We start from the raw sequence: 16,258 nt of genomic DNA, 5'->3' as shown, positions 1-16,258 counted from the left end.
CTACTGAGCAGCTGGCTGAGGTCAGGAAAACGGTGTTTTCTAAACAGGACTAAATTGTGAAAAAGGCTTTTCTCCTAACAAACTCGATACAGCAATATATTAATTGGTATTTTTTGATACAGACAGACATTCAGCCATAAGTTGTTATGGACAATCCACCACAGGGGTTCAGCAATCATGTCTTTTGCTTCATTTTGCCAGTCTTCCCACTCCACAAAAAGAGGGAAGTTGGAAATACACTACAAATGACATTATTCCATGTAAAAGAGATCAACACAGCAGGGGCATATGGCTTAACTTTCACAAACGGCTTAACTGATATTTTCTGTTGGCTGAAACATTAAACAATGGAGACACTTACAGTTTCTTGCGTCAAAATGATCTTCTGGTACAAATCTTCAGTAATCTTCTTTTTAAGATAAAAATCAGAGAGGTACGTTCTGAGAACCTGAATAAATATCTAGGTGAAAAAAGATAAATAAATATAAAAGTAATCAATTTGTTCATCATTATTGGTGATTACATGTATGAATGAGTATGAGTTGTAAGTGAAAATATATCAATAGCAGAAAAGATAATTTACACTTAAAATAGTCATGCTGAAACTCTCCCAATTTGCCTAGGATAACATTATCTTCCAGTATTTCTTACACTTCCTACACTCCTATAAACACAAATGTAATTTTACATATCTAAGGCAACTGACAAATTTTAAGGCATACATAAGGCCTTTCATTGAAGGATAACAAAGTGACTGACAAACATCAGACTTCATGTCTCTGCTTTGGGTGGCTATCACACAATGGCATATTCAAAGTAGGGTGGCTCTTTTCTAAAACTTTATACACCTCTACTCCAATATAATGCTGTCCTCGAGGGGTGAAACCACGTTATATCGAACTTGCTTTGATCTGTCCGAGTGCGCAGTTCCCCTCCCCCGGAGCACTGCTTTACTGCGTTATATCCAAATTTGTGTTACATCAGGTCACGTTATATTGAAGTAGAGGTGTATGTTGTAACTTTTAGACCTGTCTGCAAGTTAGTTATTGATCTTGAGATCAAATTTGTTGTTCTTAATTCACACAAACTGAAGATCATCTTTGACGCTGATCCCAGAATTCTTTTCGTCTCCCATGGATACCTTTCTAAGAAGATGGGGAGGAGAACACCAAGAAAGGACACCTGAATGGGTCAAATCTACTCCCCAGGCTTACTCTGGTTCCTCTCCTTCCCAACAGTGTTTAAAAGTCTGTCTAGAAAATGCTGCCTCTTGAAACATGCTAACTGTATTAATCAGATTTACTTGTTGCTGACAGAACGAGAGCATCTGGAGGTTTGGGGTGAGAAAGGATTATACCCAGTGTTTAGACTATGTTAGTCAGGCTATAGCTGTAACATTACCCCTTTTTGACCTGAGCAGTTAGCTAAAAATTTGTGGTCTTGTGGATTGTTTTAGTTAGTGATATAAATTGGTGATGGGAGTCAGGTGTTTCTTCGACATAATCTTGTTTATTTACAAAGAATGTACAATGTCTCATTTCCCTGAACACAGCAGGGCTCAAACAAGAAATTGGATCCCTTCTCACAGTTTCAAACCCCTTTCTTCCATTTAGCTCAAAAGCTCTATCACAGCTTTTTTTTCAGGACCACATTCCTGGGGCTTGTCCTGAGTCCTTGGCTTTTCTGCTGATGCTTCTCTCAACATACACACCACTTGAGCAAGCAAGACCCAGCATAAGCTCTCTGCCCACGTATATCAAATTCCTGAGCAGACTTCCATCTGCTTTTGTGTTGGGCAGTAACATAAGGCCCTTTGGGTCTCGACCCAGACCTATGGTGCTCCCAGGTAGCTAGCAGCTCCAGGCTCCACCCAGCAGAAGTTGTAAGCATGGTGCGCTCCACTTCCCATAACCTGCTGCGGACAGAGACTGTGGGGCATTCCACCACAAGAGTTTGACAGACAGCAACCCCATGGCTCTTGATTGGCTCTCAGTCCTATATAAATCCAAGAGGTGGTTCAGGAAGTGTTCAGGCAACAGTGGGGATCTTCTATAGTTGCCATAATCGTGCCTGCTCTTGAATTCCTGGCTTGACCTAGGATTGATTTGGACTTTGCCTCCTGACTTGGATCCTGAAAACTGTTCTGAACTTGGACTCTGGCCTGGACTTGATTATGAATGCCTGTGCTGCTCCCAGCCCCAGGTTTGCACCTCCTCTGACTCTTGGCCCTGACTGCCCTTGTTGGGATCCTGACAGGTGACATGTGCCTGTGGTTTGGTTGGAGAAACCTACTGTTTCAGCTACCTGGCTGAATGGCTTCTTACAACTTAAATGAGGGTAGTGGTTACACCTTCCTGTTTGAATAAGGTTTAACTCTACCCATAACAGTAACAATGATTCTGTATCCTCCCATATCTGTATCCCCAATGCAAGTCTGCATTCTGTGTAAAAACCTGACTCTTTTGTTTTAAACACAAAAATCCATTTTGCCCAGTTTGTCCTTTTCTCCTTGCTAAAGGCTTTTTATTTTTATTTCCCCTTCTATTCCCCCCCTCCACTTTTTTAATTGGGGTCAGGTCCTATTTTTCTCTCCATTGGAGAAGAATAGAGCCTTAAGCTTTTTTCTTTTCTTCCTTAAACAAAACAAAACAAAACAGCGACTCTGGCTTACAAATCATATGAATATCTGCAATTTGTGTTAGCAAGAAAATCATCTGACTTATTTATTTAGGGCTACATTGTAACTTTCCAATCTGCTTAGAGAAAGGGGTGCTGCATACCTGGGCCAACCCTGGCGCAGACCAGCGAATCAACTCTGACTCTCAGAGGGTTAAATAATCCTCTGTAATACCAGAATACTTATTCTGCCCCAGCTCAGTTGTGATGTCCAATGCATTGTGGGGCACACTCCATCCATCTATCCTACACCCCTATCTGCCCACACCCCAACCAATGAATGCTGGTCTCCTCTTGTGACTTGTAATGTGGGTAGTCCGTGCAGCGGAATAAGGGAGTATTTTCCCTTCTGTACTATACTGAGTCAGGGAGATTGTGCCCATCACCATGGTAAGGAATGTGTTACACTGACTTTTCATATTTTACCTAGAGAATATGCAATTCTTGACAGTGCAAAATTGAAGACAAACGTATCTACAAAATGTTGGCTAGGAGAACATATTTTATGCAAAAAATTTTAAAAAAGCCAAAAACTATAAAGGCCAGGAGGGACCATTAGATCATCTTGTCTGGCCTCCTGTATAACACAGGGCATTAAATTTTACCCAGTCACCCCTGTATTGAGCCCATATATATTCATGACATACAGACAAATAAAATATAGTGCAGTAAAAATACAATACTTTCCTCAAGAGAGTCTGATAGGCGGAATGAATTATGTTGACTAGCTCCTAAGCTTTCTAAAGGAGCTCCCTTCTCTAATTCAAATGGCTAGACATAAAAAATTTGTACCTACCACCTGTTTTTCCCTTCTTAGTTCAATATCAAGCAGCAGCAATTCTTTCAAAAGAAGACTATACAGGCACAGTTTAACATCAAAACTAAAACAAAGCAGAGGTTTAACATTCATTAGCAGCAATGTATTTATACTGTGCCAAAGCACCACTGCAAAAACAAAACTGATAGAAAATGGTAACACTTTTGTAATTTTTAAAAATTTTTTTTTTTTTTTTTACTTTTTAAGTGCTGAATTCTCAGAAAACCAATTTCCCTGGAACAAGTCAATTCAATTTTCATATTGCATTTTTTTAAATACAAAGTATGTTAAAATGCTGCACAGTGAGAGATAAAAAGAGACGATGCTTTAACACATTAGACACTGCTACCTTCATATAAAGAGCAAACCTAAACAATATGGATGGATGGCTAGAATAAAGAGAGGGGGAAAAGCTGTAATTTAAAACAGTGATAATAATACTTAGTATTTAATGTTTTCCATCTCTAGTTGTGCTGTAGTAACATTAATTGATTCTCCACGTCCCACTCTGTGACAAAGTTTCTTATTCCCTATGTTGCAAATGGGGATACAAGAAGTAAACATATAGATATTTGCCTAAAGCAGTGGTTCCCAAACTTGTTCCACCGCTTATTATTGTCTCTCTCATACTGGCCACTGCTTCTAGCAGCTCCCATTGGCTTGGAGCAGCGAACCGTGGCCACTGGTAGTTGCGATCGGCCGAACCTGCGGACGCGGCAGGTAAACAAACTGGTCCGGCCTGCCAGGGGCTTTCCCTGCACAAGCGGCGGAACAAGTTGGGAACCACTAGCCTAGAGCCACACAGCAACTCAGTAGCAGAGTGAAAATTATAACATGGAGTCTATCCAGGTTATTACAGCATGGCCATCACCGTGGTACCTGAGCAGGGACCTATTTTCCCCACTGCAGGATGAGTAACCCCCATTGATATGGGCAGAGTAAGCCCCCAGGAGTTCCTGCCTCCAATCCCCAGGCTACAGGGCTTGATCCTGCAGGGTACTGAGCACTCTGGCTCCAATTCAGCAATGCATTTAAGCACATGCTTGATGTTAAGTATGTGAGTTGTCCCACTGGGCTGGGAACAGTCTACTGGACACTCTGCAGGACTCAGCTCACAGTTATTAGTCATTACTGCAGAGTAAGGTACTGCTCAGTCTAAGGGCTTGTCTACACTGGCACTTTACAGCGCTGCAACTTTCTTGCTCAGGGATGTGAAAAAACACCCCCCGGAGCGCTGCAAGTTTCAGCGCTGTAAAGCTACACTCCCAGCACTGTTAGCTACGCTGCTCGTGGAGGTGGCTTTTTAAAGCAGTGGGAGAGCTCTCTCCCACCGCTCTGGAGTGACTACACAAGCCACATTAAAGTGTTGCCATGGAAGTGCTTTAACACTGCCAGTGTAGACTAGCCCTAAGTAAGAGTTGAATCTGGCCCTAAATATGTGCTTACGAGTATTAAGGACCCAGTTCTGACACCCTTACTCATGTTTGTTTCTGTGCTACTACTGATGAGGTAAGGAACTATTCAATAAGCATGACTAAGCATGACAGAATCAAACCCTAAGTTACTAGTATATCAAAAAATTGCTGTCCAAGGACTAATCCTTAGCAGATGGAAAAGCTCTTGCATCCTGGTTTTAAAAGACTGGGAGGTGTTGAGAGGAAAGTGGTAGCAGTTCTGACTTTGTACTATGTGCATTGCTCATCCATAGGTTTTTATTTTTATGTATAGATTTGTACCAATGTTTTGAAATCAATGAAGACAATAAAACGATTGTATCATCAATGCAGTTAGGAGTGAGAGAGACAATAACAAAGAATCATTTTTAAGAGGAAGCGTTTTAGGGATCCTTGAAAATGCTGCTTATTATGAATCTGATCCTGTGAGGGGCTGAACCCTTTTAGCTCCCAATGATTCTAATGGGAGTGGGGCTCAGCATCTTGTACAAAGCATGCTCAGCATCTGGCAGGATTGGACCCTATGTGATCAACAGCCAATATTGTAGTATTATCACAATACATTGAAAAGGGATTTTCTCATGATAACGCTGTTATACAAGGCCATTTGTTGCCTGTACTCCTTTCCCCAGAATTCTGTCATAAGTAAACCAATTTGCAACACACAATAGCGTGCAATTTCCTTGGTTTCCAATAAGGTTTAGCTTCCTATAATTAAGTTTGGACCGTATGCCTTCAACACATGGATTTAAGAATCCTGATTCTTCGTCCATGCCAGATCTATAGCAGTTCATCTGAAAAAAACAAGTGTGTTTTTTCAAATGACCAAATTTTATTGCAAGTTGTTTCTGTACCTCTCACAAGTCAGAACTTCAGGGAAGCAGGTCACCTTCAGGAAGGCTCGGTCCTGAAATCTGTCATCACTAGTTGCAGAATGTATTGTTGTACATGAACTACAGTCCTCCTTGCCTCCATGACTCAGGGATCCAAGGCTGCTTGAAGTAGAAGTTTCCATTATCTGATTAGGCAGAACAGCCTGCTTTGGATTCTCATGCAAAGATGGATTGGATGATCCATCTGCCAGAGGCTAGGGACAAAGAAAATTGACATGGTTCATACCAAATAATATTAAGACGATGAGCAGCTCGTGAATACTGGATACTTTCACAATTTTTTGCAACACTGTATACCACAAAATGTCTATACAGAACTAGTTATGTTTTTGACCGGGAAATATGTTTTTCTATTAAATTATGAACATATTGCCTGTTTAAGGGCCAGATCCTGCAAGGTGCTGAATGTCTCTTGGGCCAAAGTCAATGGAAAACTTCCAATTGACTACACTGGAAACTGGATCAGGCCCATGTGAAGTGCTGAAGATTTTGGTGCCAGCTGAGGACAGCTGGCATCACGTAGGATAAGGCCTGGATCGATTTGCTATAAACAAAAACCCACTGCAAGGTAAGAGGCTTAATAGTAAATTTCTTCCAGTGTTTCCCACTCTACAATTTACACAGTCACAGAATGATTGTCACTACTTTTCACAAAAAGTCTGAACTCTTACCCTAAATTTTTGATTGATTGGATAGACGACTTTTGCTTTGAGTGCAAATGCTGTGATATTACTGTTCAAAGAAGACTCATTTCCCTGTATGGAAACAACAGAAAAGTACTGTAAGCTTAGGTAAGAACAGCAGCTCTGATTAGATCTTTAGCAGAAGTTCCATGCAGCCCTTTTGGTTGGATAGCTTAGGAATTTTATTGATCACAGACTGTCTTTGGACTTACTCTGACATGAACTGTCTTCTCATGGTCCAGGTCAGAGGATGAAGGCCAAAGAAGAAGAGAACCTTCTATGGTTTTGTAATTGTTTTGGAAGTTTATTACCACAGATTCATATCCAAAAAGAACTTTGGTCCAGCAAGTGATTTTAGACCATAGCTGGTTTTCACAGCTCATTTTCCTTCTCTTTCCTCCCCACAATGAAAGAGAACTCTGGTTTTCCTATGAGATTTTGAAATTACTTTAATATATATGGCTAATGGAGACACCTGAGGATAGGCTGCCATGGTCTGACTAGGAATTTTGATTTTTAAATTTAAATACAGAAACAATAGATTAAATAAAACTAAATTAAGTAAATTTTCAAGAATGACTTAAAATATAAATACTGGAGAACTCTTAACTATGCCCCTGAGAAAAGACAGAGGTTTTTTAGAGATAATATATTTTGTTCAGCCTGTCAGCTGCAAATTAGAGCCAGTCAGACTTCATGTTCATGCTTTTTAGTTCATTCTTCTTCATGCATAGCTGCAGTGTGGTGTACCTTTGGGTTACACAAAGTACACTGAGAATGTGGGCTACATACAATAACTGAGACTGTTTAAAACAAATTTTTAGGAGGTTTTTTAACTCCTGTGTTCCTTGTATTACTAATGGAACAATCTGGTTTACTGAAATGTATGCAGTTGCTAGTTCAAGAATTTTTATAAGAAATGGCAAGGCACTAAGGGAGCCCAAAAATAAACACTGAAATGAGCAGAGAAAATCAAAATGGGTCATGCACTGGTGGCTGCACATAATGTCTGTTTCACTTCCAAACAATTTTTATTTTTTGTTTCAACGACAAGTGCAAGACATAGAAGGCCAGATAGCTAGATAGCCATACCCCTGCTCACACTGAGTAGTCCCACTTATTTGTATGCATGGTGTAGGATACTACTGCAATGGATAAGTACTAACCTAACCAAGCACATTATTCATCTATGCTAGTTAATGAATTGGTGGCTTAGCTTTTGCACAACTTTTGTCAGCAGTAACTGGAACAAATTGGCTTTTTTTAAAAAAACTGGTTTGGCAGAGAGGAGGGGAAACACCCTTCATATAACAAGGTTATACACTAAGGGCTTGTCTACACTGGCAATTTACAGCGCCGCAACTTTATTGCTTGGGGTGAGAAAAAAACACCCTCCTGAGCACTACAAGTTTCAGTGCTGTAATGTGCCAGTGTAGACAGTGCACCAGCGCTGGGAGCTGCGCTTCCAGCACCGGGAGCTGCGCTTCTCATGGCTGTGATTTTTTTAGAGCGCTGGGAGACCTCTCTCCCAGCACCATGACTACACAAAGCATTGTCAGTGTAGACTAGCCCTAAATGTGTTATAGAATTGCTCTCACATTTGCATCATGAGTGTCCTAAAGAAAATTACTGTAGTTAAGGGCCTGATTCTGCCCTTCAATGGGACTACTACTACGCATGAGACTGGGGCACATGACTTACGAGGAGAGGCTGTTTAGTCTGCAGAAGAGTGAGGGAGGATTTGATAGCAGCTTTCAACTACCTGCAGGGGGTTCCAAAGAGGATGAAGCTAGGTTGTTCTCAGTGGTGGCAGATGACAGAACAAGAAGCAACGATCTCAAGCTGCAGTAGGGGAGGTCTAGGTTGGATATTAAGAAACACTATTTCACTAGGAGGGTGGTGAAGCACTGGAATGGGTTACCTGGGGAGGGTGGGGGTGGAATCTCCATCTTTAGAGGTTTTTAAGGCCCAGCTTGATAAAGTCCTGGCAGGGATGATTTAGTTGGTGCTGGTCCTGCTTTGAGCAGGGGATTGCGCCAGATGATCATCTGAGGTCTCTTCCAACCCTAATAGTGTGACTTTCCCCCAAAGGAAAAACTAATCATTGATATGAATATAAAATATTTTCTGTTCATGACTAGTCCAAGAATACTTGGCCATTCGGCCATAAATTTCTCATCTATCTTGGACACATCTGAAATGAGAATTCATTTCCCATCAGAACTTTACAGTACATTTGAAGTGTTTATAACAAGTACTGGCTACAGTTAAAATGCTTTTATTGCCTTCCATTTGCAAGCTAAGGACTGGGCCGGACAGACAGAACTGACATGCGGTGGGTGAGCATAACTTATTTTTTATAGGCAAAATGAGGAGCACAGTTTAACTACACGTTTTTAAAACAGTTGCATTTCTAACTCCCTTTACTGTGTGGATAGCAGCCAATTCAGCTTTAAATGAAAGCCAGTGAACTGAGATCATCCAAGTAAGATTGATTCCTTTACACATTTTGTGGGTTTTGCAATAGCGGACCAACTCCCGACTACTGTATCATGGAGTAAGAGGTACCACTAGGGGGGTGCTCCAGACCAGTCTGACAATCCTAAAGACAGTCATATCAGCATGTTAGTTGCAACTGGGTTCTATGGAGCTGCAGAAGAGGGTGTACAATTAGCTTCTCATCCATCTACCAGTCACCTGCAGACCTTGGCCTCTGTATCTCCCATGATCATGGAGCTGCAGTAACCCCTCGAGAGCATCCTGTGAGTGGGGAAAACGCGGGCCCTAGCAGAAGGAGAGGCTCAATCAGAGCTCTTCAAAAAAAAAAAAACCCAATCCTTTTGAATTTTTGGTTGTGAGTTGTTGAATTTCTGCTCTCCCTGTTCTCAACTGTCTCTGGAGGGGGTTCCTTGCTCCCTGATAGTCCTCTAGTCCCAGCTACCAGCTCTGGTCTTTCAAAAGGATTGTTCATTTGACCCCTCACTGTGACTTCAGCTGCCCCTGGAGAGACTGCTGCCCATGTATGGAAGTCTGAGGAGGGTAGCTGGAGGCTAGAAGCCATAACTAAATTTGTGGAGGTGTCTAGGGGGAGATGTAGGGGGGAGCTAAGGCAAGTTGGATTTGCTGAATGGGCTGGGGTAAAATGAGGCAAGCTGAGCATGTGTGTAGTTTGCCTTAACTACCCCCATATTCCACATACATACCCCCACAAGCTTAGCTGTCTAAGCTTCCAAACACTCCCCAGATACTCTTCAGAGGCCAAATTTTGTTTAGCTCAATGTCTTATCCCCACCACTGCTTGGGAGGGAGTGTATTGACCAATATAACCATTGAATGCACCTTAAAAATTTGAAAATGTGTAAAGCTAATGAACTGATTTGCATAAAATGTCACATATGGAGCAACACAAAACTTGGCGGCTATGCATATCCACCTAATATTTTACTTTGGGCCAGAGATTCAGGTTTTGGGGGGATTTCTCAGACACCTAAGACCATATCCAAAATCACTGGCCCTTTGCCACACCCTGAAATAGTGCTCCTCAGGCACAGGGCCTGGGCAAATCTTTCCTAGGGAGTATCAGGGTTAGCTTTTGGTCCACAGATATTACAGAAGTCTGACTAGATTGCAAAGACTATTGCATTTCAGAAGCTATAAGAGACACTTTCCCAGAAACTTGATGTAACAGAAGAGAAATTTAGTTGTGTTTTTCACATGTTGAATTACAAGGCATTATACTCTTCCATTTAATGTAAATATAAGCTGGATGCATCCCAAAAACAACTCTTTCATAGGAGCCAAAGAGAGAATCTCATCAGTGTAGTTTTCTTTTAAAGGGTTACGAAGTAAACACACAGTAGCATGATAAAAGTTGACCTACCCTTTAATATTCAAAGCCCATCACTTAAAAAATGAATGAGCAAACCTGCATGCACAGAAACAGGTCAGCTAAGATACATGAGCCAACAGGATTCCAGCAGAGCAGGACTGAACCCTAAGAATCCAAGTCCCGTTGTCTAAACAAACTGAGTGGAACCTTAACATAACGGTTTTGTGATCCATTTTAACCATAGGCTGGATATTTTTGCTCCAGTCCTTCAGTTCTTACTCAAGAAAGAGTCATAGTGAGTTCAATGGCGTCCTGTCTGAGTAAGGACAAGAACAGTGGTTCTCAACCTTTCCAGACTACTCTACCACTTTTAGGGGGCTGATTTGTCTTGCGTACCCCAAGTTTCACCTCACTTAAAAACTACTTTGTAGCTGGGTGGTTACCCTGCTCCTGCCCTGAAGGGCTTAAAACACCCTGGGAGAGGGCTGTGGCAGGGAAAGCAGCTAATAGGCTGACTGGGGAGGCAGTCTTAGCAGTGGCCATGCCCAATCAAGCCTCAGTTGGCCTTATATAAGAGGCTGGGAGCCAGGAGCTCAGCAGTCTTTCTCTAGCTGTAGAGGGAGATGGACCTGGCTGCAGGGATCTGAGCAGGGCTGGGGAAAGGCAGAGGAGCTGGGGAGTTGCAGCCTCGAAAGCCTCAGGCTGCAGCCTAGCAGAAGGCCAACGGGTACTGGGAGTTGCAGAGGGCAGTCATGGGGTAGGCAAAGGCAGCAGGTCCAAACCCAACCTTGCCGGTGATGAGTTGGCTGATACTGCAGTCTGCCCCAGGGTGCGGGGGTTAGATGATGACTGGCAGTAGCCTTATATTGAGGCAAGGTAGGGATAGTGGGTGGGGGTTCCTTCGGGAGGGGAGACCCTGAGACTGAAGGGTGTACTGCCAGGGGGCAGCACCCTAGATAAAGGGGCACTGGGTCCTGGGAGGGACACAGGGGCCAGTGGCAGCGGAACACTGGCCTGCAGAGGGTGCTTTGGAGGCTGGAAGAGTTAATTCCCTGGACGACCAGCAGGAGGTGCTGCAGGGACGAGTCTGTGCGCCTACATACTTGCTTACAAAATCAGACACAGTCACAGCACACTGTTACTGAAAAATTGCTTCCTTTCTCATTATTACCATATTATAAAATAAATCAATTGGCATATAAATATTGTATTTACATTTCAGTGTATAGTACATAGAGCAGTATAAACAAGTCATTGTCTACATGAAATTTTAGTTTGTACTGACTTTGTTAATGCTTTTTATGTAGCCTGTTGTAAAACTAGGCAAATATCTAGATGAGTTGATGTACCCCGTGGAAGACCTCTGCATATCCCTGATTAAAGCCTTGATGTTCTAGTCCAGTGGTTCTCAATCTTTTAAAGTAAACTTCCCTAGTTTAGTGGATTTGTGTAATTAGATTACAGGCTCCTCTTCAGCTGTGAATTCTAATACACTAAAGTCAGATGAAAATGCTTCAGGGAAATACCCAAATTTGCAAGGTGCTGGCAAGGTAGTTGTGGGAAGAAGTGGGAGTATTGACTACTGCCCTCAAATTCGTAATATGATGGTAGAGTGGGAAATAATTCCAATGGATTTGAATGGGAATTTTGCCTGAGTAAAGACTGTGAAATTGGGTCAGGTAAATGTAAGTGAAATCATATTTCTAGGTATCAACAGATCTTAGATTCAGGGCCCTTCTTCGTTTGTTCACCGAGTCTCTGATTTACTGCATTCAGTTTCCAATTTCTTTATTATAGCATTTGTATGGGAATCATCGTAACTCTTGAAGGGCCAGATCCCAAGCCTGCTGAAATCAACAGCATTTGGATCAGCTGCTTAGTAAGCAGGCTAAAATATCAGACAAAACAGACATCTATGAAAGGAATAAACTCTTACTTCCAGCACCATTTCCTCCTCTGACAGTTGCGTTTCAGTTTTCTTCTTTCTGGGTAAGGGTACATTTTCATCAAGATGTCCATGTACATCCGAGTGAAAGCTTTCCAGAAGCCTTTGAGAATCATCTTTCTGAAATCCCAAAGCAGGACACACACACACAAAAAAATGTAACTCAAACCACTTGGATTCATCTGACATCTTAAACAAACCTGTTTTATTCACAGTAATATCCGGTTCAAATTACAAAGTAGGTACAAATGATTATTTTAGACTAATGATTTCAGTTTTCTGAAAATGAGTAATAAGTTTGTAGATTGAGGAAACATTTTTAGTATCTTTTAGTTTCTTTCTGCATTTGCTTTACTCTTCTCCTCCAAAGCTGGAGACTTGGCCCAGGGAAAGGTGAAAGCCTCTGGCTGTTACATATTCAGTGCTAAGAAGCCTTCTTCCCACCCCACAGCAGCAAATGTTTGTAGTATTGAGGATCGACAATTTGAACTACTCATGTGATGAAGATACACAGATGCACACAGTGTTTTAGACCCAAGTAATGGACTAGGAAAAATTTGTGAGAATATACCATGCACCAGGTATAGGACACATGAGAAAAGCTACAGGTTTGAAACCATCAGTGCTTAGGAAACTCCAACCAGTACAGAATGCTGTAGTGTGTTGTCTCCGTAGCACAGGTTACTGCATACACACCAAATCTGTTCAGCACTCTCCAGACTAGCTTCTCATAGACCAGTGGTTCTCAAACTTTTGCACTGGGGCCTCCTTTCACACAGCAAGCCTCTGAGTGTGACCCCTCCCCTTATAAATTAAAAACACTTCTTTGTATATTTAACACCATTATAAATTCTGGAGGCAAAGCAGGGTGTGGGGTGGAGGCTGACACCTCACGACCCCCCCATGTAATAACCTTGGAACCCCCTGATGGCTCCTGACCCCCAGTTTGAGAACCCCTGTCATAGACTACTAAGTCAAGTTCCAGGTCTTGGTCTGTATCTTGAAGGCACTCCATGACCTGGGTCTAAGATATGTGAAAGATCACCTAAAGCTCTTGGATGAGGACCATTGTTCCACGCTGTTCCTCAGTGAAATGTTCTCAAATAAGGGTAAATCTCATTGATGCAGGTGACAGAACTTTCTGAAGGTGGGAGAGGGGAAACCTGAGACAATGGAAAGAGCTCCCCTAGGTACTATGGACCATCACCAGCTTCCACTCCAAGTGCAAGGTGTATTTCTTTGACCTGCCTTCTCTTACAATCATACAGCAACATGTATATTAAACAAAATCCCCACCAAAACTCTCCACTGCACGCACTTTCTCCCTGCAGAGAAGATAAGAGAACAAACCACACTTGACATATAGCTTAATGAACTACTGGAAGGCACTCAGATACGGTGGTGAGCATGGTATAAGAACCTGTACAGTATATATTAATATGGTTACTCAGTTTAGGCAAACATGATGGCTCAAAGGCTCCTACCTCATGTCTCCATTTTACTAGCTGTTTGTCGAGCTGTTGAAAAGATATTGCCTACACCACTTTCCACCTCTCAGTCCAGTCTTGTTATAGAAACTTAAACTCTCCTTTAGTAGTTGAATGGTCACACAATACAGAATGTAATTAGTTCTTTTAGTACCTTTCCGTATTATTCATTCCCTCCAGCCCCTACTTATCACAATTTTTTTTATTGTTTTCCACTGACTTCCCTCCCATCATCTCTGATACTGAGGTGTCCAGAACTGTACATCATATTCTATGTGAGATAGATGAAAGCTTTTTTTTAAAAAACTTTCTAGTATGGTGACAAGATGTTCATGCACATGCAGCACAAAAGAGGCATTTGCTTTTCTTGTCTCATATTTCCTTGCAAGTTCACATTCAGTTTGCTGCCTACTTTCAGCCATAGTATTTCTCATCAATACTATTTCACAAGTATTTCTTTCACACTGAACACCTATAACTTGGATTACTTATCCCCAGTAAATAAACTTGTATTTTTTCCAAGCTGAATCTATTTCCTTACCACTTTTATCACCCCATTAGCTCCCTTCTTTCCATTGCTTTTCGTCCTCCCAATGTATTACCGGTATGAATGTAGTTAAGGTGCCATTTACCTCTTCTTATAGATCATTAATAAAGATGTTGAATAAAATAAGGTCTAACAACAATCCCGGTAGTACGTCATCAAACTAATCTACCAGAATCTCATGACTGGACAAGCTCTATCTCAACAAGAAAGTTTGCTGGTACAGGGTAAAACTGACTGGAGAGTATTACAGAAAAACAGAATACTTCTGGAAGGCACTGGCAACAATGACTTCTTTTTAAATACCCATACCTTGTGACCATAATATCAAAGTGACTGCAAAAGGATAACATCTGCACTTAGCTATACTGAGCCAACCATGACAGCAATATAAAAATACCATCTATTTTGGAAAGAAAAACGAGCTATTGAATCAGAGAAGCTTCCACCTCCATAGGATGCATTGATCTAGTACCTGAAGTGCATTCATTACCAGGCAAAAGCATGGTTTCAAACAGAGTTTCAAATCTTCCTCTTGAAAGCAGATGGCTACACAAGTATTCATCTCTCTCACCAGGCCTAATTATGATCAGTCTTTGTTGTGTGTGTGTGTAGCGGGTTAGCTATAGTTGTAAAAAGAGGCGTGGCTAAAGAAAAACAAACCACCCACTGAATGCAGAGAGAACACTCCGCATGGCACTGGATCCTCCAACTGTGTCCGTGCCAACCATTGTTACATTAAATTAACTCAATATTATATAGATCTAAGTCTGATGCAGAGCAAGAACAAACCAAAAGAAATCAATAATGCAGTTCCCAGAAAATAACCTGGTGTAGTATAAATAATTCTATGGATGTATGCAATGTAAATAATGCTGGAGTCTCAAGAAACATTATGATAAAAAGCAAGGAACAACCAGGGTTAGTTGGACTAAAATTTGACAATTGCATGTTAACCAACAGAGACAGCATGTGCTTTGGAAAACACTAAATAGCAGTTTCACCCCAAGCAAATTGTAAAATGTATACAATACGCCTCATCATTTTTCTACCTTATATTTCTAAAACACTATGGGATCTAGGTACGTAGTCTCAGTTTAAAAGGGACAGTTCTCTCCATTCTTCCATTCATTTTTCTGCTTTGTAAATGGGATTGTTCTTATTTGTTTCTGGGAGAAGACATTGATGGCTATTCTGTGGTCAATGTTATTTCAGGAAGACTTCTGCAAACCAGGTAAGTCTTCCGTTGTGCCCTAAAGTGCCAAGACAGAGACCATGTCTGTACAAGAAAAGTTGCAGCGGATTAGCTAAATTGATTTTAAATTAATCTAATTAAACAGGTCTTCTAGTGTGTATGGCATCTGCAGAGCAACAATTAAACTGGTGCAAAGCCCCTAACATAGATCTACTTAAATGAATTTAATCCTTGCTTAAATCTTAGCTTGTGTCCGTACATTACCAAATGAAGCTAAATTGATTTAAGCAAGGGTTAAATCAGTTTAAATGCAGGCATCTATATTAGAAGTTGGATAGCTGAGAGTCTGCAGCTGAGAATGTTAGGCTACCAAGAGTTTCACTTGAGACTCTGTCAGCCTTATCACTCCTGTTGATCACAGCTCCTGAGGTGGGTGACTGAGAAAGACACACTTGGATACAGACTAGCTTCAGTAGATTGAGGGCTTCATCTGCTGGAAAGAGGCTCTTGATGAAGATCCACTATTGGATAGGGAGCCAGCAGAAAACGTAGAAAACTGGAGTGATGTCCTTGTGTCTGTCTAAATATTCCAGTAAGCAGGCTGCTGTCAGGCCATCTGAAACATTCGTATGGCCTTCAGCTTGAGTCATCCCCCTCTCCCTCCAATTCTGTCTAGATCAGTGGTTCTCAAAGCCGGTCCATCGCTTGTTCAAGAAAAGCCCCTGGTGGGCTGGG

At 41.6% G+C, this 16,258-nt stretch overlaps 1 protein-coding gene across 1 annotated transcript in view; it reads right to left on the bottom strand.

The window, feature by feature from the left end:
• Positions 1 to 16,258, bottom strand: part of EVC (EvC ciliary complex subunit 1) — a 110,473-nt gene that overhangs the window by 91,725 nt on the left and 2,490 nt on the right. Inside the window, exons 2-6 of the mRNA XM_032791998.2 lie at positions 12,289 to 12,417; positions 6,512 to 6,595; positions 5,802 to 6,034; positions 3,473 to 3,557; positions 362 to 460 (exon numbers count right to left, since the gene is read on the bottom strand). Coding sequence (XP_032647889.1) covers positions 362 to 460; positions 3,473 to 3,557; positions 5,802 to 6,034; positions 6,512 to 6,595; positions 12,289 to 12,417 — 630 coding nt within the window. The remainder of the gene's footprint in view (positions 1 to 361; positions 461 to 3,472; positions 3,558 to 5,801; positions 6,035 to 6,511; positions 6,596 to 12,288; positions 12,418 to 16,258) is intronic.

Source organism: Chelonoidis abingdonii, chromosome 5, assembly GCF_003597395.2.
Source record: "Chelonoidis abingdonii isolate Lonesome George chromosome 5, CheloAbing_2.0, whole genome shotgun sequence".
Lineage (NCBI taxonomy): Eukaryota > Metazoa > Chordata > Testudines > Testudinidae > Chelonoidis > Chelonoidis abingdonii.
The sequence above is the reverse complement of the archived record's forward strand: the minus strand, read 5'-3'. Positions and strand labels throughout refer to the sequence as shown.